The 26,798-nt window shown below is 41.7% G+C and overlaps 1 protein-coding gene across 3 annotated transcripts; it reads right to left on the reverse strand.

Moving 5' to 3' along the window:
• Window positions 1-4,680: 4,680 nt before the first annotated feature.
• dbnlb (drebrin-like b) lies at window positions 4,681-26,649 on the reverse strand. Of its 3 annotated transcripts, XM_028578933.1 has the most exons (15): window positions 26,432-26,649; window positions 22,658-22,713; window positions 22,310-22,422; window positions 22,143-22,217; window positions 20,021-20,170; window positions 16,265-16,342; window positions 14,129-14,280; window positions 13,355-13,409; window positions 13,099-13,170; window positions 12,683-12,806; window positions 11,413-11,529; window positions 10,939-11,013; window positions 9,083-9,141; window positions 8,893-8,986; window positions 4,681-5,783 (listed from the first exon to the last, which is right to left on the reverse strand). In XM_028578933.1, exons 1-15 carry the CDS (start codon window positions 26,512-26,514, stop codon window positions 5,647-5,649), a joined length of 1,440 nt encoding a protein of 479 aa, XP_028434734.1. In that variant the 5' UTR covers window positions 26,515-26,649; the 3' UTR covers window positions 4,681-5,646. The 3 variants fall into 3 exon arrangements, with proteins under 3 accessions (XP_028434734.1, XP_028434735.1, XP_028434736.1); XM_028578934.1 differs by lacking the exon at window positions 11,413-11,529; XM_028578935.1 differs by lacking the exons at window positions 10,939-11,013; window positions 11,413-11,529.
• Window positions 26,650-26,798: the final 149 nt, after the last annotated feature.

Genomic DNA, 26,798 nt, shown 5'->3' on the forward strand with positions numbered 1-26,798 from the left:
TCCCGGTTCCCACAGTGTGAATTTCCCCACCGTGAGATTAATGAAAGGATTTTGAATCTTCAATCTTGAATATGAACTAATCTGATTCACTACTTCAATATATAGACACAGTGAGACTTCATGATGATCTAATGCAGAAATAAAATAACTTGCAGACATGATGTGTGTGTTGATAGAGCTGCAAAGATGAATGATTAGTTCAAGTAAAAAAAACAAAAAAAACAAAAAAAACAAAAAAAACAAAAAACAGTTTATAATTTATAATTTTAATTTTAGTTTATGTCACACACGAGGCTTTAAAATGAAATGTATTTTAACTCCATTTAGTTGTGACGGTGTGTTGTGAGAGTCTCCCGCAGCTGGTAACTCGATGTGGAGACGATGAGCAAAAAAACACGGCTTGTACGATGGAGAAAATCCCCGGCGATTCATTTCACACTTTCTCTGACACAAACACACGAGGTTGAGGGGAGGCCAGTGCGATGTAAATGACCAATGTGTGAAGAAAATATCGTAAATCCAACACATAAAAGATTTCCTGTCTGCAGTGAGTCACTATCCTGGGAACAGATTCCACTCATTGTGAGAAACTGCCGTTTATCTGAACCAGGTTTTCCAGAATAACAGCGTCTGAAGGCGCACGCTTTTGTTTCAGGGATAAGAACAAACGTACAGATCTGCAATCGTTAAAAGCAGATGTGCATATAGCGTAGTGCATATGGTTGGATTTTTTTTTTTGTTCTCTAAAAGTTTTGTTTCTAGATGGTGTAGGTGTTCATGGAAATTACCCTGAAACTATAAGTCGAGATAACAGGTTGATTCATTTAGTGACAAGTTAATATTAAATTACACTTAAAAACTAAATTTTACACAAGCTGAAACTGAAATATTAGGAAGTGTATTTATGGAAGTGCAGCATTATGTGAGAATGTTTTACTGCAGGAGGAGTTTAATGCAAGTCTACTGAAGGCGTGGAATTTCAAATATGGGTTTCTTCTTGAGCTATATTCAGCAGGAGAGAGTGAGTCGCAAACAGACAGATTTGTGGTGCGTGTCGAATGTCTTTAAATAAAATAGTTAACATCCCCAATTACCTGCCTGACATGCAAGTATACTGAACAAAATTAGACTTTTTCTATGTACGTAAAAGAGAGGGATGAACCCGAACCCTAACGCCAGATACTGACTCCCCTGCCCTTATATCGTTGCCAGCCACGATTATTGTAGGCTACAACACCTGTGCAATATTCATGCTGTCTAATCAGCATCTATTTCCTCGGCAAAGGATAAGTGCTCACTAACACAGATTTGGACACATTTGTGAACAATATTTGAGCGAAATAGGCCTTTTGTGTACATCTTTGAGTTCAGCTCATGAAAAATGGGGGCAAAAACAGAAGTGTTGCGTTTATAATTGTGTTCAGTGTATATGGATATAAAATATGGAAATGCATTTGTAGAGGCTGACATAAACCGCCAAATTTAAAAGAATGCATAAAGTGAAATGGGCAAAGTGAGTGTGATCATAACAAAAAAGGTAGTAACAGAGCATTTTGGAAATGCAGTTTTTCTGCAGACTGTTGTCGTTCTTCAATCTTTTAATTTAGAATTTTGTAGGATATTTATTTTGCCATTCAGCCCAAAAAAAATTTAACTGAAGGATGTGGGAGAAGTAAAATCAGATGTTTCGTGTGAAAATGAAACCTATGCTTTAGCGGTGAATTCCCCAGCTGTTGCCTCATTCCAGGAAACCGATTGTAGAGCACATATTCTGAGTCTGTGTATACGTCTGAGTTCCTGTTAGACCTCTGAAAATCCCTTAAGGTGTTCTATGTTATTTCAAGCTCTTCTAAAAATGTTTGCAGCCTACGGTATCACGATACGTCTTTGTTCATTTATTTATATTTTATTATGAAGAATGCTGTGCATTACAATAGACTCTGGAAATAACAAACATGAATAATGCAAAAGGATACAGGATGCCCCTTTTCTATTCAATATCACTTTGTTTCATTTTCGTTTATTGACTGACCTCAAAGCTCAAAAGAGCAACCATTTTTGTTCCATGATATAAACAGTGAACTTTCTAACTCAATTAAAATGTCACGGCATTCGCTTCCCGTTACTATGGCACCATAACAGCAAATATTACTTATTATTAGAGATCAGTTATGCACACAAATGCAACCTCAGACCAGCGAGATCCAAACAATAAAATAATGCTGACTTATGTTTTATTCTCTGCAGAATGTCCCTGAAAAGTTAAGGACTTGAAATGAAAGCGACCATTTTACACTCACAGTTAAAGGGAAGAGAACCGTTGTCTTCGTTTCCCGCTAAAAAATCAACCCGTTCTCTCTCTCTCTCTGTCTCTCTCCCACCACGTCAACGTACGGACGCAAAGCGCGGCCTTGCCGTCTGTGCGCGGAAGCTCCGAGTGTAGAGCCACGCACCTCCAAGATTTTTGTAACAATGCGTGCACCGCTTTATGTTTGACCCCTCAGTCACATTAGCTACAAGAGACCGAGACAAAGCGGCAGACTGCCGTTCATTTTCAACCCGGAGTGGCCGTTTACCAGCGACAAGTGACGAGCTCGCCGCTGCCACGAGCAAGGCGGTGCCAAAATAGACAAGAAGTCTGTTTTATGCAAATGCTGAGCGATGCGACAAAGCCACAGCCAATTGGAGTAAAGATAGCGTGACGTATGTCAGTGGATCGAGTCGAAGAAAATAATTCAAGATGGCGGAAAACGCTTCAGGACATCATTATTTCTGTATATATCGGATAAGTTTGGCATTTCATCTCATATGTTTTGTTACTTTTAATCGAGAAATAAATACTTTTAAATCCAAAAACATGGTTTTTGTGACTTAACAATACCTCTGAAGTAAGTTTTAAGACGTGCTTGAAAGTAGCACCAGAAAATGGTAGGCTAGGCGCGCACAGGAGCGCACACAAACAAGTGCATGTCGCTCTCTTTTGTAGCTAACGTGAGCGTGGGGTGAGGCAGCAGCTCTCGGCGTCAGATACCGACGCACGAGGCAACCTGTAATCCTTGTGTTGTTTTCCCGTCAACTTGTGTTTGTTTTAGCTTTTTCCAACGTTTTAAATGGTTACACTTTTCTTCTACACATTTTCAGCGCTTATTTCTACGTCCCATTTTTTCCTGATATGAAACAAAAATAAAAAAATAAAAAAACGGGTCAATGTGACCCGAAGTCAACATGAGGGTTAAGGCTGCTCCACGGTTCTACGGAGGCTCCACGCACCGTTTTCTCCGTAGCCTACATAAGTGGAGTGAAGTTTATACTTGTGCGTTGGTGTGTGTGCGTCGATGTCTTTAAGAGAATAGTGGTGAGGATGGTCAAACGCAGGACTTTGATTCAAGAGCCCGGGGGTTTGTGTCCCAACTATTTAAAAACCCCACCGCGATCTTTTCCCTCACCCTAACTAAAGCTGCCTGCACATGAGCCGCATTAAAACCGCGCTGGCTGTTCCATCGTTATCCTTAAAAAAAAAGGGAGAGCCGTGCCGCCCAACTAGGCCAAGCTTCGCTCCAAATTATTTCCAACTTTGATCTCGCTGACCTTTCCATGCGCAACTAACTCCAGAAACGTATAGCTGCTCTGCTGCCTAACTCGCAGTTTTACCACGGAGCATGTGTAGGCGGCTTAAAGGACAAATCCGGCGCAAAATGAACCTAGGGGTTAAAATAACACGTGTACTGAGTTGACCGTTCTCTGGGATGTGTTTTCATGCTAATCTAATGTGACTAGTTTTAGCGCAAACCGCTAATTAGCTTATAACACTAGTCGTCGGGACAGAGGGTAAAGTAAAAAGAAATATCACCGCACTTCCACGGTAGCATTATGAGGGTCCCTACATGTACAGTACAGGCCAAAAGTTTGGACACACCTTCTCATTCAATGAGAATCTTTATTTTCATGACTATTTACATTGTAGATTCTCACTGAAGGCATCAAAACTATGAATGAACACATATGGAATTATGTACTTAACAAAAAAGTGTGAAATAACTGAAAACATGTCTTATATTTTAGATTCTTCAAAGTAGCCACCCTTTGCTTTTTTTGATAACTCTGCAAACCCTTGGTGTTCTCTCAATGAGCTTCATGAGGTAGTCACCTGAAATGGTTTTACCTTCACAGGTGTGCCTTGTCAGGGTTAATTAGTGAAATTTTTTCCCATATTAATAAAAAAGCAAAGGGTGGCTACTTTGAAGAATCTAAAATATTAGACATGTTTTCAGTTATTTCACACTTTTTTGTTAAGTACATAATTCCATATGTGTTCATTCATAGTTTTGATGCCTTCAGTGAGAATCTACAATGTAAATAGTCATGAAAATAAAGGCAACACATTGAATGAGAAGGTGTGTCCAAACTTTTGGCCTGTACTGTAAACCGAAGCATTGAGAACTTTGTAAGTGTACAGACAGTTTATTAAAAAGACAGTTTAGAAAGACAGTACCGTTCACTCCCATCTTGGGAAAACAGTCACGACCAGTCGAACGATAAACGCTGTGCAACATGCATTCAGTTCAGCTCAGGTTGCACAGCGCTCGTCGTCTGTACACTTACAAAGTTCTCAATGCTTGGGTTTACATGTAGGGACCCTCATTATGCTACCGTGGAAGTGTGGGGCTATTTTGAGCCTTGTTAGTGGTATAAAATAACGATTTATTTTTACTTTACCAGTGGCCCGAACACAGGACTTCCATTAGGAGACACCAAGGGTACAGATCAAGAGCGTAAAAAGAGTGACGCCAAGAGTCCCGACCGAGCGCATAGAAAATTGATGCCAAAGGGATACGCAGAGCGTCAAATACTGCAGCGGAGGGGATTACATTAGAAAGCCCACTGCGTCTGGCCGCTAAAAAGGAGACGTTTTGCGCCAGTAACTAACGCCAAAGGCCGCAGACCAAGCATCGGTTTCTGACCCGCTGGGAGAGAGAACGGGTCGACTAAATCCACCCAGAGCACAGCAAACTTTTTTTTTTTTTTTAATATTCACTTCAACCACATTGAGATCAGAACTAAAAAACATGGTTTGAAATTCACACAAAATCAATCACATAAAAAAGGAAAGAAAAAATTCAGTCTGCCGGTAAAGAAAAGGCAAAAACAAGGCAAAGGATTATACTGTAGCTGGTACCACTATCTTTGATTTTTTTTTTCTTTTAATTCTCTCTCCTGAAATGTACAGGAGCGTTTGCTACAAGTGACAACAAAATCATACCTGAAACAGAAGTGAAGTCACTTTGTAAGGAATGTGGACTAGAAGTGCTATTTAATGCTCACAACAAAACGGAATTTAAGACTTAACAAAAAGGCCAATATTGTACTGCATCACATTTATAGGAAAAGAGATGGATATCTGGGGGGAGAGGGGAGGGAGTATTGGTCCGACTAAATTATACCATCAGTTGCTCACAACATCAACAATTTAATTGGAATTGCCTTTTTTGAATAGAGGAGAGATTTTGAAAGCGTCTGGCCCACAATTACCATCCGTTGATTGGTCCATGCTGCGGAGGATCGTTTGCTCCGTTTCAGCCCGATCGGCTCACTTGTGTACGAGGATTGACTTTGGGAAAGGGAGAAAGGGGGTGAGGGGGAGGTGGGCTAGATAAGCTCGACGTAATTGGCTGGGAACATTCCAAAATGGCCGTCTGGGCTGAAGCCCCGCCACCAGCCCTCGTCTATCATCTCGATCCCGGTGATCATATCGTCGGGGTCGAACGAGATCTCCGTGTCATCAGCTGAAGGAGAAGAGCAGTGTCTCATGAACGGCAGCAAAGTTACTCAACAACTCAATGCCTCTTTTTTTCCCCCCCATGGCATTTTAGGCCTTTATATGGCAGATATTTTATACATGCATGCAAATCAATCTTCTCCGAAAATGCTGGACTCACTACACCATGCAGCACTAAGAATTGTAACTAATTCTGGTTTTTGTACTCATTGCTGTAGTAGGGCCGGGCGATATGTACAAAATCAAATATCACAATATTTTTGACCAAATACCTCGATATCGATACTGCAACAATATTGTAGTGTTGACTATCGGTGCTTTCACAAAACATTTACACAATGAGATTTTAGATAAATAATCATCAGTAATGTGGATATAATGACTAAGTGGATAAAGGCAAATAATAGAACAGCTAGAACAGTCTGGTAAGTTCATGAAATTACATCACTTTACTGTAATGCAGCCTTTAAAACCAGGAAAAGAGAACACTTATGTCATATCACAATATTCAAAATCTAAGACGATATCTAGTTTCATATCATGATATCGATATATCGCCCAGCTCTACACTGTAGCCTGTATGAGAGCGTTGGTTGGCCTTCTTTGCACAATCGCAGGTTGGAGCATTGGTATATTTTTCTCTTTAAAAGGCCATACTGGGTAAACTGCCTCCTTACTTATGTTCCCTCCTGACTCCTAAAGTCACTACCTGTAAATCTAATCTTCAATCATATGGGCAAATCATGTATGACATTCCCCGAACGTGAACTGTCTTCGGTGAAAGTGCCTTTGCTTTTGTTGTTGCTTATAAATTGCAGAATCATCATGAATTAGACTAACCTACCAACAATGAGACAGTTTAAAGTTAGGATAAAAGGACTATTTGAGTACTAAAAGCACATGTGCTGTTACTGAGCGCTGCTGGTGATTATGTTGAGATGATGTTAAATTGCCAACTGTTGTCTGTTTTTCACTGTATATTTTAATATGGAACTACTATACTGCTGTCTTGGCCAGGACTTCCTTGAGAAAGAGATTCTGAATCTCAATGGGATTATTTCCTGCTAAAATAAAAAGGTTAATAGGGGGGAGGAACGACATGCGACAAAGGGCCGTAGGTTGAAACCGAACCCGCGGCCGCTGCTGCAAAGAGTGAGCCTCTGTACATGGGGCGCACGCTCTACCAGGTGAGTTACCCAGGCACCCAACTCAATGCCTATTTTAAAACAAAAGTTCATTAGCCTATAATTCCTACTCTGCAAACAAAACAACCAACCCTAACCTTACATATACCTTACTGGAGTTAACATAATATACGTGCAGTCACTTGATTACACTCCAGTCATCTCCGCCAGGCGTTCGGTCGTGTGTGAGTGTGTCTCTCTCAGATACTACAGCACCCATTAGCCTCCTGTTTTATGACCGTTGTGTAAGGAGCTGTCGTGGTTGCAGCGATTTGGTGGCACTGAGCCCCGAGAGCAGAGATAACGAGAGGGGAGGAACATCTGACGCACAATGTCAGGCTTTAAACACAGCAATGTACATCCGTTGAGGCTTTTTTTTTTTTTTTTTTACCGTCCCCGACTGCGGACTGCTCTTCACCGGCCGGTTGGGCCCGCAAGTTATCAACAACTGCTTTGGGAGCAAAAGACATTTACGGCAATAAAAACAAGCCTGACCTCGTCTGTGGCTGGCCACATTTTGGCCTTTGTCGCGGCTTAAAAAAAACAGACATCTGTAGTAAAGTTTGCTCTCGTTCTTGAACCGGAACTTCTGCAGATTAATTCCATACCTGATATATTATAATGCACTAAAGTTAGGCACGATACGAGATGAATAAATCTTTATTTGTGTTATCTTTGCCACTATCTTGACTGTATGGGAGCCAGGAGGGACTATTACCGTATTTTCCGGACTATAAGTCGCACTTTTTTTCCTACTTTGGCTGGTCCTGCGACTTATAGTCAGGTGCGACTTATATATCAAAATATATATAATTTAACATGTTTTTACATGAAAACATTACCGTCTACAGCCACGAGAGGGCGCTCTAGGCTTGTGACAACTAGAACGCTGCTCCTAAAGACAACTGAGAAAGAAAAGAGATAACAAACTGCAAGTAGTGAAATATGCAGCCGAAAACGGTAATCGAGCAGCAGAAAGAGAGTTTGAAATGAGGGAGAAACTTATGAGGGAGACTGGCGAAAAGGTGACTCTTACTGCGATGAAGAAAACAAAGAAAACTAATCGGCTAATCGTGGGCTGAAAGCAAGACGGCCAGAGCTGGAGGAACGAGTCTGGAGGGGCTCGTTCACGGTGCAGCTACGTCTCCGCACCTTTTAATACCTCCGTGCTCCACGCCCTGGTAGCTAGTTGTTCTGTGTGCTATTGTATAGTTCAGTAACTGTTAATGTGTTACGTTAACATACCGGACACCTACCGTATTCAGCGTATTGTTCTGTGTGCTATTGTGTAGTTGAATAACTCTTGTATTTATAATCTAAATAAATGCGACTTATAGTCCGGTGCGACTTATATATGTTTTTTTTCTCTTCATGACGCATTTTTTGACTGATGCGACTTATACTCCGGAGCGACTTATAGTCCGAAAAATACGGTAAGTGAGATTTAACTCTTTGTTTGGGAGGAGAGAGACAGACACACCTGGCGGAGATTTGCTCTGTACTGAGAGAACTTTTCTAGTTTTATTTTTATTTATTTTTTACTCTAGCTGTTAAAAATTAAAAACAGGCCCTTGGGGATCACACCTGAGCCAGTAAACACTTGAGAAGTAGGCAGTTAGAAGCTAGGCCTGTCTCCTCGCCATCAGCTTAAATAACCCTTCGTCTTGGGATGGGACCCTTTACACAGAGAGTTAACTGGGATCTGACACAAGCTAAAAGGTTATTGTAACAGACATTATTTGCCTAAAAGCTGTTCTGTCCTCTTGACCTCCCAAAACTCTGTGAAAAACCTGCAGTGGTAGAGCGTGAGTGTGCTTTTTATATGTGAAGGGGGCACGTCCAAGCTAAAACAGGGTTGCTCTTTAATATTAGTGACATTTACTTAGCCTACTTAACTGTTACGGTGTAGTTGTGTAGTGATAGAAAACTCACCAGCCTGGTAGTCATACAAGGCTCTGGCACAGGTGCCTCTGTCTGGTGTCTCGTCGGCTGTCACCTCGTACAAGTTGTTCTCCTCCACGGGGGGCTGGAATAAAGACAAGTTGTGGTCAGGGAATTATTTACATGACGAAAGAAAACAGTCAAAACATTTCCTGCAAAAGGTAAATAAACAAACAATCACCTGAGCGGGCTTTTCATAAGCAGTCTCCTGGACGTAGGAGTTGGCAGCCGGTGCCTCCTCTGAAAAGAGAGATTACCATCAGAGAGAGAGCAAGGCTTTCTACCTGCCAGCAGGTGGCAGCAACAGCAGCTGTGTGGCTGGAGGGAATAATATGTGCTTATGACAAAAAACTTTTTTTTAAAAGAAGCAGATGGGAGGGTTGGAAAGCTGACGCTTAACACTGAGGCTACCATCTACACTACTTTGTTTTCACTTTTTAAGCAGCGTTTTGAGACAAAACTGATCTCAGTCCACACAAGAGTTTCAGCTCCAGTAGCAGAACTAATCTCTGTCCCTATAGACCTCTTCCACAGCAGACATGTAGACATGTCATAGTAGGAAAAGTATTCAAAACCACTAATGATGGCTGCATTCCACTTAGGAGAGGCCCTGGTATTGGGCATGTTGACTCACTGAAATAGCTTAAGCCTGCTTCACACGGGACGATTTTAAAATTGTCGGCCGATTTTCCAATCCTGAGAGACTCCACACACGGTGATGAAAAATCACGAGTCTAACAGTTTTGGTGGTACAGTGTGTGGTGTGCAGCACACGGCAAAATCAACACATCACACACGAACCGATTTGACTCCCGAGCATTCCCAGGTCAGACGGGAAATCTCGCAAAATCCCTTGAGATCAAACGTGACTTCGGAGTAAACCATCATTGCGGACGAAGAGGATGCAGTGGCGATAGTTTGTAGTTTGTTTTTAACCGGAAAAAAAACGTTCTCAAAAGAAAAGGCGATGGTCAAAGAAGACAACGCAAGCATGGACTATACTTGCTACATCATGATATGGAGGTGATTTGTTTTTTCTCATAGAAATGTCGTTACGTATTACACAGATTAATTACCGTTGAAATAAATGTTCATATATTCGTTTCCATGTACTCTGGTGGACTGCAGTTGTGGATGTAGTTATGCCCATCGACTTTATTTATTTCACACAGCCTGCGTGCTCGTTTGTCCCCGGGGGGACACCACACACGAGGAGAAATCGGGCCAAAAAAATCCAACATGTTGGATATCCCTGATTTGAGATCGGAGGGGTCCCGACGTCCTTCCGAGCAGACGAGAGCAGTCTTAACACACCACACACGGCAGGAATATCTGATCAGATTATTTTACGATAATTGGAGCATCTTTAGGATTGTCGGGAGGGGTGAATCGGGGTTGAAATCGGCCTAATTATCCTGCCGTCTGAACCAGGCTTTACTGGGACACTTTATGGAATTGAGCCATCGTTTAGGTTATCAATGTCAGCTGTACATTTCCTACTACGACAAGTCAAAATGTCTGCTGTGAAAAAGGTCCATTAACACGTCTGACATCACATATCGCATGACCGTTCACACACACTAAGCATGTGCGTTATGGTGTAAACAGGAAGCAGATTGTCTGACATTACTCTGTGGTTGAAGATTATGGATGTAGAAGTTGAAAAAACTGAAAATACTTTAGGAGATAGAACAACAACGGTGAAAAGTAAGAGCAAGGATTTATTATCTTGGAGCGATGACGAGGTGGAACTGTTACTGAAAGGTCTGTAAGCTACCTAACCGATAAGACTGACTGATGTGCGTCGTCGTTTCCAAATGTCTCCGTTTGTGTCCGTCCAGAATACAGAGCAACCCCGGAGTTTTAGAACCAAAACTGGGGCAGCAGTGCTTCCAAATGTCTCAGTTTTAGGGGCTCGGAAACGCCGCAGTAGTGCGGACGCCATGCGTAAATGTAGCAAAAGATATTCGTTTTAAAACAAAAACTTAGCAGTGTAGATGTCGCCCGAGGCTGGTGTTGAGTGAAAATGGGCCCCACCTTCACACTGCTCCTGGGGGGTGGCCTCCTGCTCATCATACTCACAGCGGGACTGTCCATCATCCACATCAGGCTCTTATCACCCAAAACACAAGCACAGACACGCATGTACACAGGGGAACTCATTCACAAGTCCACACAGGCTGGAAACCACCAACCGCAGACATAAGGGGAATGTTGGCACGGCTCACTTGAGGAATAACAAAACAATAATCTGGAAGTTTCTTAGGAAACAGAAAAGGACATTGAATGGAAGAATGGCTCATGATGAAATATGGGTTTATAAGGAAGATGAAGATGATCGCACACAGAAACAACAATGAGAAATGAAGCATGGAGCTTTTAGTTAAGTATGAGACCGTCACCCAACATGTGTGTATGCATTCCTGTGTGTGTGTATGCATTCCTGTGTGTGTGTGTGTGTGTGTGTGTGTGTGTGTGTGTGTGTGTGTGTGTGTGTGTTTGAGCTCACACCTGTGGCACGGACAGGAGAGGCAGAGCCTGCTGGCACAGGAGAAGCTTGGCGCTGAGGGGAGCTGGCTCGCTCACTTTCGTACACTGGCTTAGACAGAAAGACGCTTTGCAGACGGCCTGAGCAGAGACACACATGGAACCCCCGAAACACAAATGTAGAAAGGGACAAAGTGCAGACCAGTTGAGCAGAAGAAGAAAAGACCATGATGGAGACACAGTGTTACGTACAGTATGACTAGGAGACAACAAGGCAGTCTGATGGAAGGTTAAAGCGCTGAAAAATATAGCGTTGGGAGGCAATCTCCTTTAGAAAAGAACACCAGCTTGTACAAAGCTGAGAGAGAAGCTAAAAGAGCTTTGCAGTAATGCCGGAGGGGTTGTGACATTTAAAGGGTAACTTATTTTTCAACCTCCCATGTTTGTGTCTAAGTGACTAATGGGAACAACAATTTGAGCAAGACCTCTGCAGTTGGCACCTGCGATACAAGCTGAAATGTAACCACTACGGGCATTTGTGCACCGTCAATTTCCGTCCACTAAAATGCAGTTTTTGCAGCCGACAGGCTCAGATTATTATTCTAAATGTCTGACAACATTATGGAAAGGATCCCTACAGAGATAGACCTTTTAGTTAAAGAGTAAGAGTAAGATCCTTTTTAGTTTAACCAGAAACCACCCCGAAATCACCATCACCAAAACCACCAGACTCCATGTAAATAATCAGGACTTTTAGCGTGTATAGAGCCAGCATATCTCCATCAGACTCCATGTAAATAATCAGGACTTTTAGCGTGTATAGAGCCAGCATATCTCCACCAGACTCCATGTAAATAATCAGGACTTTTAGCGTGTATAGAGCCAGCATATCTCCACATGTAAATGGGTGAATTAAGGGTTTATTTCAACCAAACCAGAGTGGTGATTGTTGGAACAGTGGAAAGTTGAATCAAGACGGCTTTTGGTAGTTTTATTTTGATTCTGTCGACTTTGAATGAAGTGTGTTTTATGTTGATAAAAGTACTGTTTAGTTAAATGGAGTCTGGTGGAGTTTGGTGATGATTTTGGGGCTGTTTCATGTTAAACTAAAAGGATCTTACTCTTTAACAAAAATGTCTCTCTCTGTAGTGATCCTTTCCATATTGTTGTCAGACACAGAATAATAATCTGAGCCTGTCAGTGAAAGATTAAAAAGTGCACAATTACTCATTAACGTTACATTGCAGCTGGTTTTCTTTCTTAATACTGGACCGATTTCAAAAAGGGCCAATACCTGGGTGGGGGCTGGCAGGGGCTGCAGAGGGGACGTCGGAGTCACTGGGAGTTATTCCCCTCTCTCTCTGCTTGAACATCTCTCTGGGGTTCATGGCACGCTGAGAGATGAGAGAAGCTGCCTCCTAGAAACAAAGGAAATGAATAACGCATACAATAAACATTAGATAGCCACGGATTAATAATGCAGAGGGAAGTGCTGCTGAGAGAAGAACGACAGAACAGACAGATGTCTGATTTCTGTTAATTATCACGGAGAAAGGAGACAGTGCAGTAAAGGCTGGAAGACAGGTGTGTTACGTTTAGCTTAAAAATGGTGTACATTTGGTTAGAAAGACAAAAATGCTTATTTTTCGAGATAGGCATGAAAAAAGAAAGTTTGGCCAGAGGAGAGCACTTTCGGGAAGGGGAACTCACGTTGACCTTTTCCACAGATTCACCTCTCTTGACTGCTTTCTTCTCGGCTGCCTGGTTCTCCTCCTGCTCCTCCTGATAATGTCGATATTAATGTTGGAACTGCTGACATTAGCTACCTTCCTGACTAAAATGTGTGCACTATCCAAAACTTATTTAACGATCAACATAATTGTAGAAAAGTGGTAGGGACATCTGATTCCTTGACTCTCAGTTTACTTCACAAACCCTTTAATTCAAAGTGTAATGTCACACTCACCACACGTGGTTTCTCCTGGTCTTTACTCTCAGCGTCCTGCTGCTGCTGGTACTTCCTGTTCAACAAATGACCGTTTAGAAGACAAGAAGAGGAAATGCAGTATAAACCTTTTAAAAAAGGTGCTACACATGTCACGATTCTCCAAATCCACGATTATGTTGCCAATCGTATGTTTTGTTTGTTGTCAAAAACAAGTAGAAATTGTTGATCACAAATCCACGATTTCATTCAATTTTCACATTGGGAATAAGAGCCACTAGATGACAAAAGGGTACTTCTGTGTTTCCCCTACCATTGGGGATGCACTGACTTTACAACCACAGTTTGAGCTTCTCAAAATGAACGAGGTGCAATCGAACGCACCATGGAGTCCCGTCAAAGCCCACATGTTTTACCTTCCTTGTTTGTTTCCATAACTCACTCACGGGGAAGGCAAAATGTTGCCACACCGGTGACTTCAGGGAAGCAGCAGGATTTTACAGTTTTGTTGTTTCTCCGTCATCTCTGACTCCGCTGCAGGCTACCGGTAAGCTAATGTTAGCCTGTGTCTTTAGCTGCATGCTACCTGCCGGTAAGCTACATGGTGTCTTTGGTTCTTTTCAGCAGACATGCACAAACAGGCGGGGGGAAGAGAGAGAAAGAAAATACTGGGGGAATCGACAATCCTGCTTTTGATAGTGGAAATCAAAAGCGATTTAAAATCTAAATGCTAACAACCCTAGTGCTACTGCAAACTGCCCTTAACAGTGTGCATTTCCTTCAGTGTCTACCTACTTTTGTTGGTCGATTTGAGTGGACCTCTCCTTGTCCCTTTTGTCCCTCTGCATTGCCTCCTTGGCCTCTCTGTCTTTCCTCTCTTTCTCCATCTTCTGTCGCTCCTCGTCTGCCTTGTGCCGCTCCTCCTGCCGACGTTTCTCCTCTTCTTTCTACAAGCCAAACAGACCGACGAGGTCAGCGTTAGATTTGGCAATGAGCACCACTTTCTGGGTGTATCTGTGACAGGTATGCTGAAGAGCCAAAACTGCCGACAAAGGACAAAGTTACAACAATGCTTTTGCGACTACGGTTACATTCCTGATGGATAAGAAACTGCCTGTCTTGTGTTTTTAATATAGGCTTTTAAGAGAAATGGAAATGTGTGTCTAGTGTTTCAAAAAGTGCAAACTCGTGCCATATTTTGTGGAGTTCTTGCAATTTCAAATGAGTCACAAACACCTTACATAAAAATAACAAATTTCAAATGGGAGGCATTTTTAAGCGATAATGAAGCTACTCATGACACCGTCTCAGAGGTGAAGTCGGCATGATTTTTTGATTTACTGGGATCTCCATTAGCTATTCTTCCTGGAGTCCACCCAAAACTTGTGCATCTATACATCGTAGGGATGTCACGAGAACCTGTACTTTTGTACCAAAATTCTGGAAAGGTGACGGTACTTGTTTTTCTACAGTACCGTAGGTACCGGGGGATGCAATTTTTCCGGACCTGACGGGGACAGTACATGTTGTCAAGTGTTCGAGTCTGCCGCTAAATGCTGGAGAAGAAGAAAGCTCACAGATGCAGGAAAACAGAATAGCGCATCATCTCCGTGCACGGCTTTACCGTATATATACACATCAACGGCTTTCACGACAGACAACATGACATCATGACTTTGTGTAAACATACACGCCACTTTCCTAAAGCCAAATACCGTGTAATCTGTACGCATTTTGAGCTATCCGCGTGTATGTCTACGCTGTATACAGCGGACGGCAGTCTGCAACGTCACAGAGTAAACATACATGCCACATACACGCCGCGAGGCTACGGTTGGGTTTAGAAAACGAAGAACGGGGTTGGCTTTAGGAAAAGAACAAACGTGGAAAGGAAACATACGGGACATGATCCCCTCTCTCCTGGGTGAAAATCCTGTGTTTTTTTGCCCTTTCATACTACTCGCTAAGGCGTCAATTGACACGCAATCGCAAGGTAATGTAAGTCAATGGAGGCCAAACGGCGTTGATAAACACGCAAAAAAACGAGTATGCGTCTTTATAACACGCAACTAATGGCATACGGATTGGCGTGTCACACATACAAGATCAGTTTATGACAGACAACTAGTTTTCTTTTTGATGTTTTTTTGAACTTTTTAGGTGAGAGGTTAGAGTGTTTAAACAACACATGTATCGTGACATCCCTGCATACTACAAGACCCATCATTCCTGGAGTCTACCCAAAACTTGTGCATCTATACATTGCAGTGCATTCATACTAGAGATGCATCGATAGACCGGCCGGTGACCGAAATTGTCCGGTTTTCATGTGCTCGGCTATGACCGGCAGGTCAGTCTGACACTACAATTAACTGACAACATAAGTTATACGAGTTACAGTTCTCAAGGACGCACGCACACACTGACGCCACAGCATGGTCTCTTTTCGCTCGCTCGCGGTGTGAAGCGCGTGTCGGCGCCATTCTCCCACATTCTCTCCAACCTGCTGAATTAACCTGCAACATGTCAGCTGTTTGGGAATTTTTCAGCGTGTGTGCAGAAGATAACAAGTTTGCAATATGCAACACCTGCAAGGAGAAAGTAGGGCGTGGAGGGACGACACCAAAAACCAAAATCACATTTGTTTAGTTCGATATTGGATGTGAAAAGAGGGAAATGGTTCTAACATTGCACTTTAGATGTGTGTGAATTTCCCACACCAGGAGTAATTTATATAGTTCTATTTTATAGTGATCCATTATCTGTTCAAAAACATGTTCTATTGTCAGTGCAAAATGTTCTATTAAAGAAAAGATAGAAAATAAATTTGCGTGTGCTGTAAAGTGGTTAGAAAATATGAAATCGGAATCTGTTAAAATCGGTATCGGTACAAAAACACGCATAATGAACTTAAAAAGTTCAGCAGCCTACCTCTGCCTGAGCCCAGAAGTTGTCTTTGTTGGTCTTTTTGATTTCGGACATCGCGTTGGTCTTCTGGTAGACTGAGCCCTAGGTGAAGGAACAGACTATTTAATATCATTGTGTGAACATTTTACATTATAAGAAAGAAAGAAAGAAAAACACAGTGGGACCCAACTACTAGAAGTGTTTGTTAGCAAAAATATACCTAAACCTAATCCATCTCTTTGAATTCTTAAGTCATTTTCGAGGATGTGTGTGTGTGTGTTTGAGCAGAGGGAATGGAAACGGTTTTCTTTTATAAGACAGAAAAATGTAATTGTATGTGAAGATGCAATGACAATAAAAGGGATTAATGCATTCTTTCATTAGGGATGCCAATTAAAAATTAAATTAGAAGTTGTTAACTGATCATTAACCGTTAAAAGACAAGCAGGAAACAGAGTCCCAGTTCAGCTGTCCGGAAAGCTCGGAATTACAGCATATTTTTCTTTTATCATGCCAAAATGTTTTTAATAACATGGTTTTTAACCGTTTAACTGATAATATTAAAAATCGATCAGTTTAACGGTTAAACATCGCTATTCTTTAACTGGATATAATTTTAAAATTGATCTCACAACAGATATTCGGTTAAATTATTAACATGATGTGCCTGATTTACAGTGGGGGAAATAAGTATTTGACCCCTTGCTGATTTTGCAGGTTTGCCCACTTACAAAGAATGCAAAAATCTACAATTTTAATCATATGTACATTCTAACAGTGAAAGACAGAATCCCAAAGAAAATTCCAGAAAATCACATCATATGAATTTATTAAAATTGATAACCATCTGATGAGGAAAAACAAGTATTTGACCCCCTGGACAAACAGCAAGTATTCTGGCTCCTACAAGCCAGTTAGTCTTTCTTTAAGACACAGCCCCAATCCGAACCAATTATCTACATCAAATACACCTGCCTCACCTCGTTACCTGTATAAAAGACACCTGTCAACACCCAAACAACCAGCATCCAACATCACCACCATGGGCAAGACCAAAGAGCTTTCTACGGACATCAGGGACAAGATTGTTGATCTGCACAAGGCTGGGATGGGCTACAAGAGAATCGGAAAGCAACTTGAAGAGAAAAGATCAACTGTCGGTGCAGTTATCAGGAAATGGAAGAAGCACCACACCACCGCCAACCTCCCTCGGTCTGGGCCTCCACACAAGATCTTGCCTCGTGGGGTGTCCCTGATCATGCGAACGGTGAGGAATCATCCCAAAACCACAAGGGGGAACTGATGAATCAACTGAAGGCAGCTGGGACCACAGTTACAAAAAAAACGGTTGGTAACACACCACGCCCGTCATGGATTGAAATCCTACAGCGCACGCAAGGTCCCCCTGCTCAAGAAGAAACATGTACAGGCCCGCATGAAGTTCGCCATTCACCACCTGGACGACTCAGAAGAGGCCTGGAAGAAGGTGATGTGGTCAGATGAGACCAAAATAGAAGTTTTTGGCCTCAACTCAACTCGTCGTGTTTGGAGGGCAAAGAACACCGAGTACAACCCAAAGAACACCATCCCCACCGTCAAGCATGGTGGTGGCAACATCATGCTTTGGGGTGCTTTTCAGCCAAGGGACGGGACAACTCCATCGTATTGAGGGGAGGATGGACGGGGCCATGTATCGTGGAATTCTGGACCGACATCTCCTTCCCTCAGTGAGAGAGCTGAAGATGGGTCGAGGATGGGTGTTTCAGCACGACAACGACCCTAAGCACACACCGCCAAAGCAACAAAAGAGTGGCTGAAGAAGAAGCACATCAAGGTTCTGGAGTGGCCTAGCCAGTCTCCAGACCTGAATCCGATTGAAAATCTTTGGAGGGAGCTTAAAATTCGAGTTGCCAGGCAACAACCTCGGAACCTGAATGATTTGGAGGCTGTCTGCAGGGAGGAGTGGGCCAACATCCCTGCCGAAATGTGCACAAACCTTGTCACCAACTATAAAAACCGTTTGACATCTGTGCTGGCCAATAATGGCTTTTCTACAAAATATTAACATGCTGTTTGTCCAGGGGGTCAAATACTTGTTTTTCCTCATCAGATGGTTATCAATTTTAATAAATTCATATGATGTGATTTTTCTGGAATTTTCTTTGGGATCCTGTCTTTCACTGTTAGAATGTACATATGATTAAAATTGTAGATTTTTGCATTCTTTGTAAGTGGGCAAACCTGCAAAATCAGCAAGGGGTCAAATACTTATTTCCCCCACTGTATGTGTGCTAGTTGTTGTAAACAACTATTAAGTCTCGCTTTGCCAGACCTTCCTCCACAGCGCTGCGGAGGAGGGTCTGGCTAGTCCACACAGCATTCCTGGATGGGAGAAAAACGTGCTCTGGTTTATTGGCATTTCTTTAAACCAATCACAATCGTCTTGGGTGGCACTAAGCGCCGGACGGAGCCACGGTGCCTCTGCAACATAGCCTCGGGAAGGAACTTGTTGTAGTGGAACGTGTTTACGTTCAAAAGTAGTTTTAGTCGTGAAACACAAAACTAAGATTGGACAGATTGTCTAGCTAGCTGTCAGGATTTACACTAAATAGCTGCTTTCCGACCAGAGGGATTTTTGCAGTTCCTAGAACCCTTTTTTTCTCGTGTTCTGACTGGACCAATTTGGGGATTATTAAGTTCCTCTGGCCGCAGTTCCTGTAACTCTTTCAGCTTCTACTTCAGGGCAGTCTTTTAGGGGTTCCCTTTTCAGCATAGGGACCTATAGATCAACGAGGGTCGGGTTTCCGGTACAGACAGACCAACAATGGGACAATTTTAACGGTTTTCACCATATTCATCACTAAATTCACTTCGGACAACGTTTTAGGTGAGAAATTAACTGTGTAGATTTTGAATATCGGCAGTCTTGCAAAAAATGATGCCAAATTGACAATTTGTTTCAAAGTTTTCGGAGGTGAGAAGCTCCATGAAATGAGCCAACAGCCAGCAGGCGCCTGCCCCGGCCGCTCGCTCGTCGCTGAGCCATGACTGGCTCAGAGACCCCGCTGTAAACCGGAGGTCTCTCAGACCTCTCTCGTAAATAAGAGGCTTTTATTTCACCATTGATGGTTTGTTTGTTTAAATATCACGACACATAAGATTAACAGGAACCTGTGGTTAACTTTCTTTTCGGAGTTATACTCCCCACACCCACACCTCTTCGAGAGACTTGTTTAAATTATGACAAATATGCTATATACATTAGATTTAGTTGATACTTTTTTTTGGTGCATTTTTTTTCAGATTTTAACGCTATAAAGACCGTTGCCGTGCTTGTGTCCCTCCCTTACCCCTCCTATAGTCCCTACGGCCACTTGGCCAGGATGAATGCAAATGGAAAAAACTGTTTTGGGGAGTAGATCTGCTTAGAAGTGGACTTTTCCTAGAACTATGTTCCTGTAACTACTTGGTCGGAAAGCGGCTTATGACACGTCGTCGATATAGACTAACAACTATTAGATATGAATCAATGTTTTTTTTGTTGTTGTTGTAAAGTCTTTCTAGTAGGCCAGCATGTTCAGATTCTTCTCCTTTTGGAGTGTTTGTTTTTCAGTGGTAGAGCTGACTCACTGTGAATAGAAGGCTGTAACAAAAACAAACATTTCAAGTGTGTTTTGAGATTAAGGAGCCTAGTTGAGATCTAGCCATGTTGCTTATCTTTCTAGCATTAAACATAAGCAAACAGGAGGGCACAAGGCAGGAAGTGCATGCGCTGCATACCACGGGACCCTGAGGACCGCTGTCCTGGAAGCGGCTGGGAGCTTCTTTGTGGAAGCTGTAGTTCGCCCCCGATGCTTTGGCCACCTTCTGCATAATGGCCTCGGGCTCCACGTCCTCGTCTCCTCTGGCGTTTATTGTGACGTGGGCACCCTGAAACAACGTGGAATGAAAGTTCATTTTAATACTCGCACAAGTAGGCAAACACCGACAGTTATTATCTTAGTCTATGAATGCACCACCCAATACAGCTGTTATTCCAACAATGCCTGCAGCTGTATAGTATTTTTTTATGAAGGTAAATATGGTGCAAAACGTGAGAGCTTGTAGAATACAATGTGAGAACTTGCAAAACAAAAAATTTGAACTTGTATGTTAAAATTTGCACTTGTAAAATTAAAATTTGCACTTGTAAAACTAAAATTTGCACTTGTAAAAAATATTCACACATCTGTCCGGCTAAATAAGCCGGACAGAGTTGTCCCTCATCTGGCGATAGAAACCCTACTTTCCCCGTTCTGTTGGCTCAGAGCTCCACAGCCTAATTCCACAGGTACAAATTAGTTTTGCACCAAATGTATCGCAACAAGTGTTGCAAAAGTCGAGGCGCAGATTCGCCACTTTGTGATGCGAGAGAGCGCATACAGTGACAGATTCGAGAGGTTGTAATCACTGAATTGTGGTTGTGATGGAAAATGAACCAGAGTAAAAAAAAAAAAAAAAAGTACACGAGTAAATGTTGCATTACAAGTTTGCAGCTGTCATTGTGTTCATGCAAATATCAATCTACACATTTGTGAATATTTTTTCTACAAGTGCAAATTTCAATTTACAACTTCAGATTTTTTTACAAGCTCTGTGTTTTTTTCTTTTTGTGACTTCAAATTCTGATCACATGTGAATATTTTTTACAAGTGCAAATTTTTATTTTACAAGTCCAAAATTTAACATACAAGTTCTTTAACAACAATTTTTTTGTTCTGCAAGTTCTCACGTTGTATTCTACAAGCTCTCACTATTTGCACCATATTTACCTTCATATTTGTTTTTCTAGGGTTTTATTTTAATTTTAGGCCCATCATTAACTTGCCGTTTAGCACACAAACTACTACGATTTTGTTTAAAAATGAATATCTTTTGCAACGTTTACGCCTCCCGTCCACACTACTGCGGCCTTTCCAAGCCCATAAAGCGTAGATATTTGGAAACACTGCTGACCCCGTTTTGGTTAGAAAACTCTGAGGTTGTTTTGTAGTCTGGACAGACACAAACGGAGACATTTAGAAACAAAGACGCACATCAGTCAGTCTTATCAGTTAGGTAGCTTACAGACCTTTCAGTAACAGTTCCACCTCGTCATCGCTCCAAGATAATAAATCCCTGCTCTTACTTTTCACCGTTGTTGCTCTTTCTCCAAAGTAGTTTCTGTATTTTTAACTTCTACATCCATGATGTTCAACCGCAGAGTAACGTCAGACAATCTGCTTCCCGTTTACACCGGCACGCACATGCACATGCCCAGTGTGGGTGTGTGTGAACGGTCATGTGATATGTGATGTCAGACGTGTTAATATGGACAGAGATTAGTTCTGCTACTGGAGCTAAAACTCTTGTGTGGACGGAGATCGTTTTTATCTTAAAATTAGAGCTGGGCGATATGGAGAAAATCACATATCACAATATTTTTGACCAAATACCTCGATATCGATACCGCAACAATATTGTAGTGTTGACTATTGGTGCTTTCCCAAAATATTTACACAATGAGATTTTAGATAAATAATCATCAGTAATGTGGATATAATGACTAAGTGAGTAAAGGCAAATAATAGAACAGTTACAACAGTCTGGTAAGTTCAGAAAATGACATCACTTTACTGTAATGCAGCCTTTAAAACCAGGAAAAGACAACACCATATTACGATATCTAAAATCTAAGACGAGATCTAGTCTCATATCACGATATCGATATAATATTGATATATTGCCCAGCTCTACTTAAAATGCTGCTTAAAAGGTGAAAATGTAGTAGTGTAGCCCGAACCTACTCTCTAAACATAAACACACCGTTATAGAAACGGAAAATGCATATTTAAACTAGACTCAAAAATGACTGCAGTGTTACCTTAAGAAAATCGGCCATGGAGCGGACGTGATTGGCACATATTCCTTTCCTGGCATCCTTCACTCCCTCTCCAGTCTGAAACACAAAGAATTACTCGACGAGTTCAAAGACGGCCCACTTCAAAAAGGGGACAAACTAAACGTACGATAGTTAAGTGCAGCACAAACCCAGTTGATGAGGACATATTTTGGCAGGCCAGAGTTTGGATCCTGCACCCGGCAGAAAGCGTACATCACTTTTCCGCTGTTCAATTCCTCAACCAACTCCTCCAGTCCTCCGTCTGGCGCATAAACATTGTGGGAAAGTCAAACGGTTACCGTGGTTGGTTGTGTAACGGACGACATTTTTCCCCCTCTTACAAATGACAGGGGTGAGAAAGCAGAGGCAAGCAGTGCCTTTGTGCAGGCATTCCAGGACTGCAGCTGTATGCTGACAACGAAATCCCTGCACACATTTGATATTATATCGTGTCGAGATCATAAGAGCGTCATAACAATATCGAGTCGGTTACTCACCCCCCTTTTCTGCCAGGCGGATATCATTGCTGTTTCCCTCATAGGTGAACAAGGCCCTGTGGGAAAAACAACAGGATTATGGGATATTAAAATACCAGCGAAAACACATCATCACACAGACAAACAGAAAAAAGTTTTGCGGATTACCAATTTTAAGCAACCATCACCCTTAAGCCCCTATTCCAACAGGACACATTTTACAGAAGAAGGGTATGAGATGGTGAAGGCACATTCTATTGATTTGATATCCCGATGCCTCACCTCCTCAATATTATTATATATTGCTACAAAATGTTTATCAACAAATTCCTGCAGTCAGATATATATGAACTTCCCTTTTTATTGTATCTGCTGTTAAAAAAAGACACTTCCTGAACGTAGCGGAGTCTGAACACAGCAGACAAAAGGCAGAAACAAAAGAAAAGCAGCGAACGGAAAATAAACAAGTAACGTCAGTAGGCAATAATCCATTATGGTCTGTCACTGCATCGATGCAGAATCGGCCACGTCTGCAATGATTCATTTCAACCCCCCTTATAGATAACCATTGTTTTTTCATGCTGCCTTTCTTTAAATAAGTTATATTTTTAACTGTTTTTAAACTGCTCTTTACTGTTTAATTTCTTATACTGCACTGTAAATTTTATTCTTGTATTTTCTGTTTTTAATCGTTTTTATGTAAAGCACTTTGAATTGCCCTGTTGCTGAAATGTGCTATACAAATAAAGCTTGCCTTGCGGCTGGTGAGGTAAATCTACCAGCCACTTGCATATTCAAAGCTTTAGATAGATAGATTTTTATTGATCCCAAAAAAAATGGGAAATAAAGGCGTAACTTATTGATATAAAAAGGTGCTGTTTGGTGGTGCAGGTTGGCCAGTTTGTTTTTGTTGGCATTTGTGGAGCCTGGGCTGTCTACAGAGACTGCGTTTTTTTTACAGTGTGTTCAGGGGACAGGCAGCTAGCAGATAGTGAGGAGATGTTTTTTACAGTGTGTTCAGGGGACAGGCAGCTAGCAGATAGTGAGGAGATGTTTTTTACAGTGTGTTCAGGGGACAGGCAGCTAGCAGATAGTGAGGAGATGTTTTTTACAGTGTGTTCTAGGGCTGCAACAAAGAATCGATAGAATTTGATTACTAAAAAAGTTGGCAACGAATTAAATTATCGATTCGCTGTGTCGCGCAACTATTACGCCACCTAGTTGCGGAGATAAAAAAAAAAAAATTGAGTTGAGCGCAGAGCGGAGCAGCGCAGAGCGGAGCAAAAGAAAAGAAAAAAAGAGCAAAGCGGCGGTAGAGGAAATACGGAGAGAGACCGGAGAGACCCGTAACGTTGTTCTGAAACACTCGGCGGAGGCAAAGAAATCAGTACGACCCAAGTCATCCAAGGTGTGGGAGCATTTCACACTAAATAAATCAAAAACGTGTTAATTGCAAGATAAGCAAAAGCGACACGGCATGGCACGGGCGCACCACGGTGATGAGTCAGCACCTAAAACGTAAACATGTTGGAGTCCTTGATGAGGAGGAAGGGAGTTCAACAGCAGGGTAAAGTCACTACACTATCCTCCTTCTGTTCCGGTCTGAAGGGAGGAACGTACCGTCCCTCCAGTAGCTCTTCTGGTGCTGCTGTTTACTCGTTATCCAGCTGACTAGCATGACAAGCTAGCGTTAGCTCGGTAATAACCGTAATAAAGCAGGGGTGGTATACTTTGCAAGACTAAAGACACGGTTTTATTCACTCGCCTTTTTTGGCCCATTTATTTTTCAATCTGTTGTCATGTATATATTATGTGCTTTGTCCCATATCAGTTATTGTTGACAAATATATTAGTGTGTGGTGTATAAACAAACTTAACTTGCACTTACTACAATGATGGTAATAATTTAATGAATAAGTGTCTGTCTGTCTGCTATTTGGGTTACTTACCTTTACACAACTATTACCTAAAACAACAAGTATGTATGTATAGAGTTGATGTAAATCAATGTTGTTTTTTTATACGATTAATCGAAAAAATAATCAACAGATTAGTTGCAGCCCTAGTGTGTTCAGGGGACAGCTAGCAGATAGTCAGGAGATGTTTGCTGTACGTGACGAAAAATTTTGTAGCCTAAAAGACGCGTCACATCACTTAGAGCACCTTTAACGAACGTCCCGTTACATTCAAGCCATTGCCAAATGAGTTGTTTATTTATCGCAAGTAATATCGTTATTGCATATTTTCCTCAAATCGTACAGCCCGATTTAACATCATAAGATCTACACAAGAGAAAAAAAGTAAAAAAAACAATTTACTTCCCTTGGACGACATCTTTAAGATCCGCTGCCTCTGCCGAGCGCACAATACTCGGCAGGATGAGACACACCCCTCAAACCATCTCTTCTCCCTGCTTCCATCTGGCAGGTGGTATCGAGCTTTTACAGCACGCACCTCCAGGCTGCACAACAGTTTTATCCCCAGGACCATCACAGAATTGAACAATCAGGCCCCCACCCACACCCCCAGCCAGCACAGTTGCACTTTCTAGACAGGGATTCTATGCAATGGGACTCAAAATTGGATGAGTTTTTTTTTCCTTCATATTTTTCTTATTTTATTTATTGTGCGAGTGTGTATGGATGTGAGTATTGTTTTAGAGGCTGCACAAGCACATTTCGTTGTATGGTTCTATGTCACAATGACAATTAAAGTCTATGTTTTTCTAGACGGTGCTAATTTTGAACCCTGCAAGAGAGCCATTTCCAGACTAAGTATGAGGCCGGCAGGGCTCCCTGGGCGATTACTCCTTGAGATTAATTAATTCAGGTCATCATTAAACACTGCAGCTTTCATCAACAGGTTTCAGCCTCAAGGCACGAGCACACAGTCCTGTAACTTTAGGTAACAGCAAGAGGAAGTTCCCGGATTTTACTTTCACATATTGGCCATATTTCAACTTTAGATATCTTATCAGGAAGTGGGTGAGGTAGCTTTTTTAAATTATTTTATTCAAACTCAGTATACATTACAGGTATTATTTTATAAATAACTTTTATTACTAAAGTATACGGAAATATACATAAGAGCAAAAGATCGGAAAAATAAAAAAAAAATGAAACAAAAAAGTAGGCTAACATAAAATATGCCAGGGGTCAGCAAGAACTAATAGAAAATAAATTAAGTGAAATAGGGAGCACAAGCTTATAGTTTTAATGGCTTGCTTTGTTTTTTGATAAAGTAATTGTCTTACTATATAGCACCTTGTCTTTCTTGAAAACATTAAAGTGTGGTTTAAAGGGAGTTTTATTTATTGCCCATATCTTTATCTTCTGATATCTTACCAGGAAGTGGATGATGATGTAGCTATACGCCTATTCATTCAATGTCGTGACAACCAGGCTTATAAAAAGATGCTGAAAGATGATTTAAAACATGCAAAGCATAGAGATTGTCGCTTATGTTTAAGTGCGTAGCCTGTTGGTTGGTCAGTGTAGTTAACGTTACCTAACGTTAGCTAATTAACAATGTCACTAGCTATTCAGTTAATACACGTCAGACAATAAATGTAAAAAAAGCTAAACTGCCATTAAGCTGACTTTAACTTAAGCTATCTACATTCTCGCTAAGTTTAATAAGTAGAAGGTCTGCTGTGGTTAACATTAAGTCCCAGGTTAAATTTATCTAACGTTAGGTTACCGTTAACTTACTTGACTGGCTCAATGCTAGCCTGATGGCTAACATAATGCCTCCTACGTAGGGCTAATACGGGGTTTTAAAAATGCGGCTTCTTACCAGTTGGTATTGGATTTTTCATCTACCACTTCTTTAAATGCAGCCGTTAATGCAGGGCCATTTTTGCTGAGGTTAACTGCCATCGTTATGCCGAGTACAGCTAGCCAGCTAGCTATCCGGGATGCGCCCTTCCTATTGGGAGGAGTGGCGACGATGCTGACTTTCAGCTGGGCACGAAGCTAGTTTAGCTACTGGCTACTTCTCAGCCACGGTCGAGATCTTTCATATGACATACCGTGACAGTCCGGAAGGGCGGAGCTAGTTTGCGGTGTTTTTTTTGTTATCACTCTAAACTCGGCTATGAATATTTGCAATACGATTTCCAAATAAATATTAAGAAGCACAAAATCACTTTAGGAACGCAACA

The sequence above is a fragment of the Perca flavescens genome, chromosome 5 (genome assembly GCF_004354835.1).
Source record: "Perca flavescens isolate YP-PL-M2 chromosome 5, PFLA_1.0, whole genome shotgun sequence".
Classification (NCBI taxonomy): Eukaryota; Metazoa; Chordata; class Actinopteri; order Perciformes; family Percidae; genus Perca; species Perca flavescens.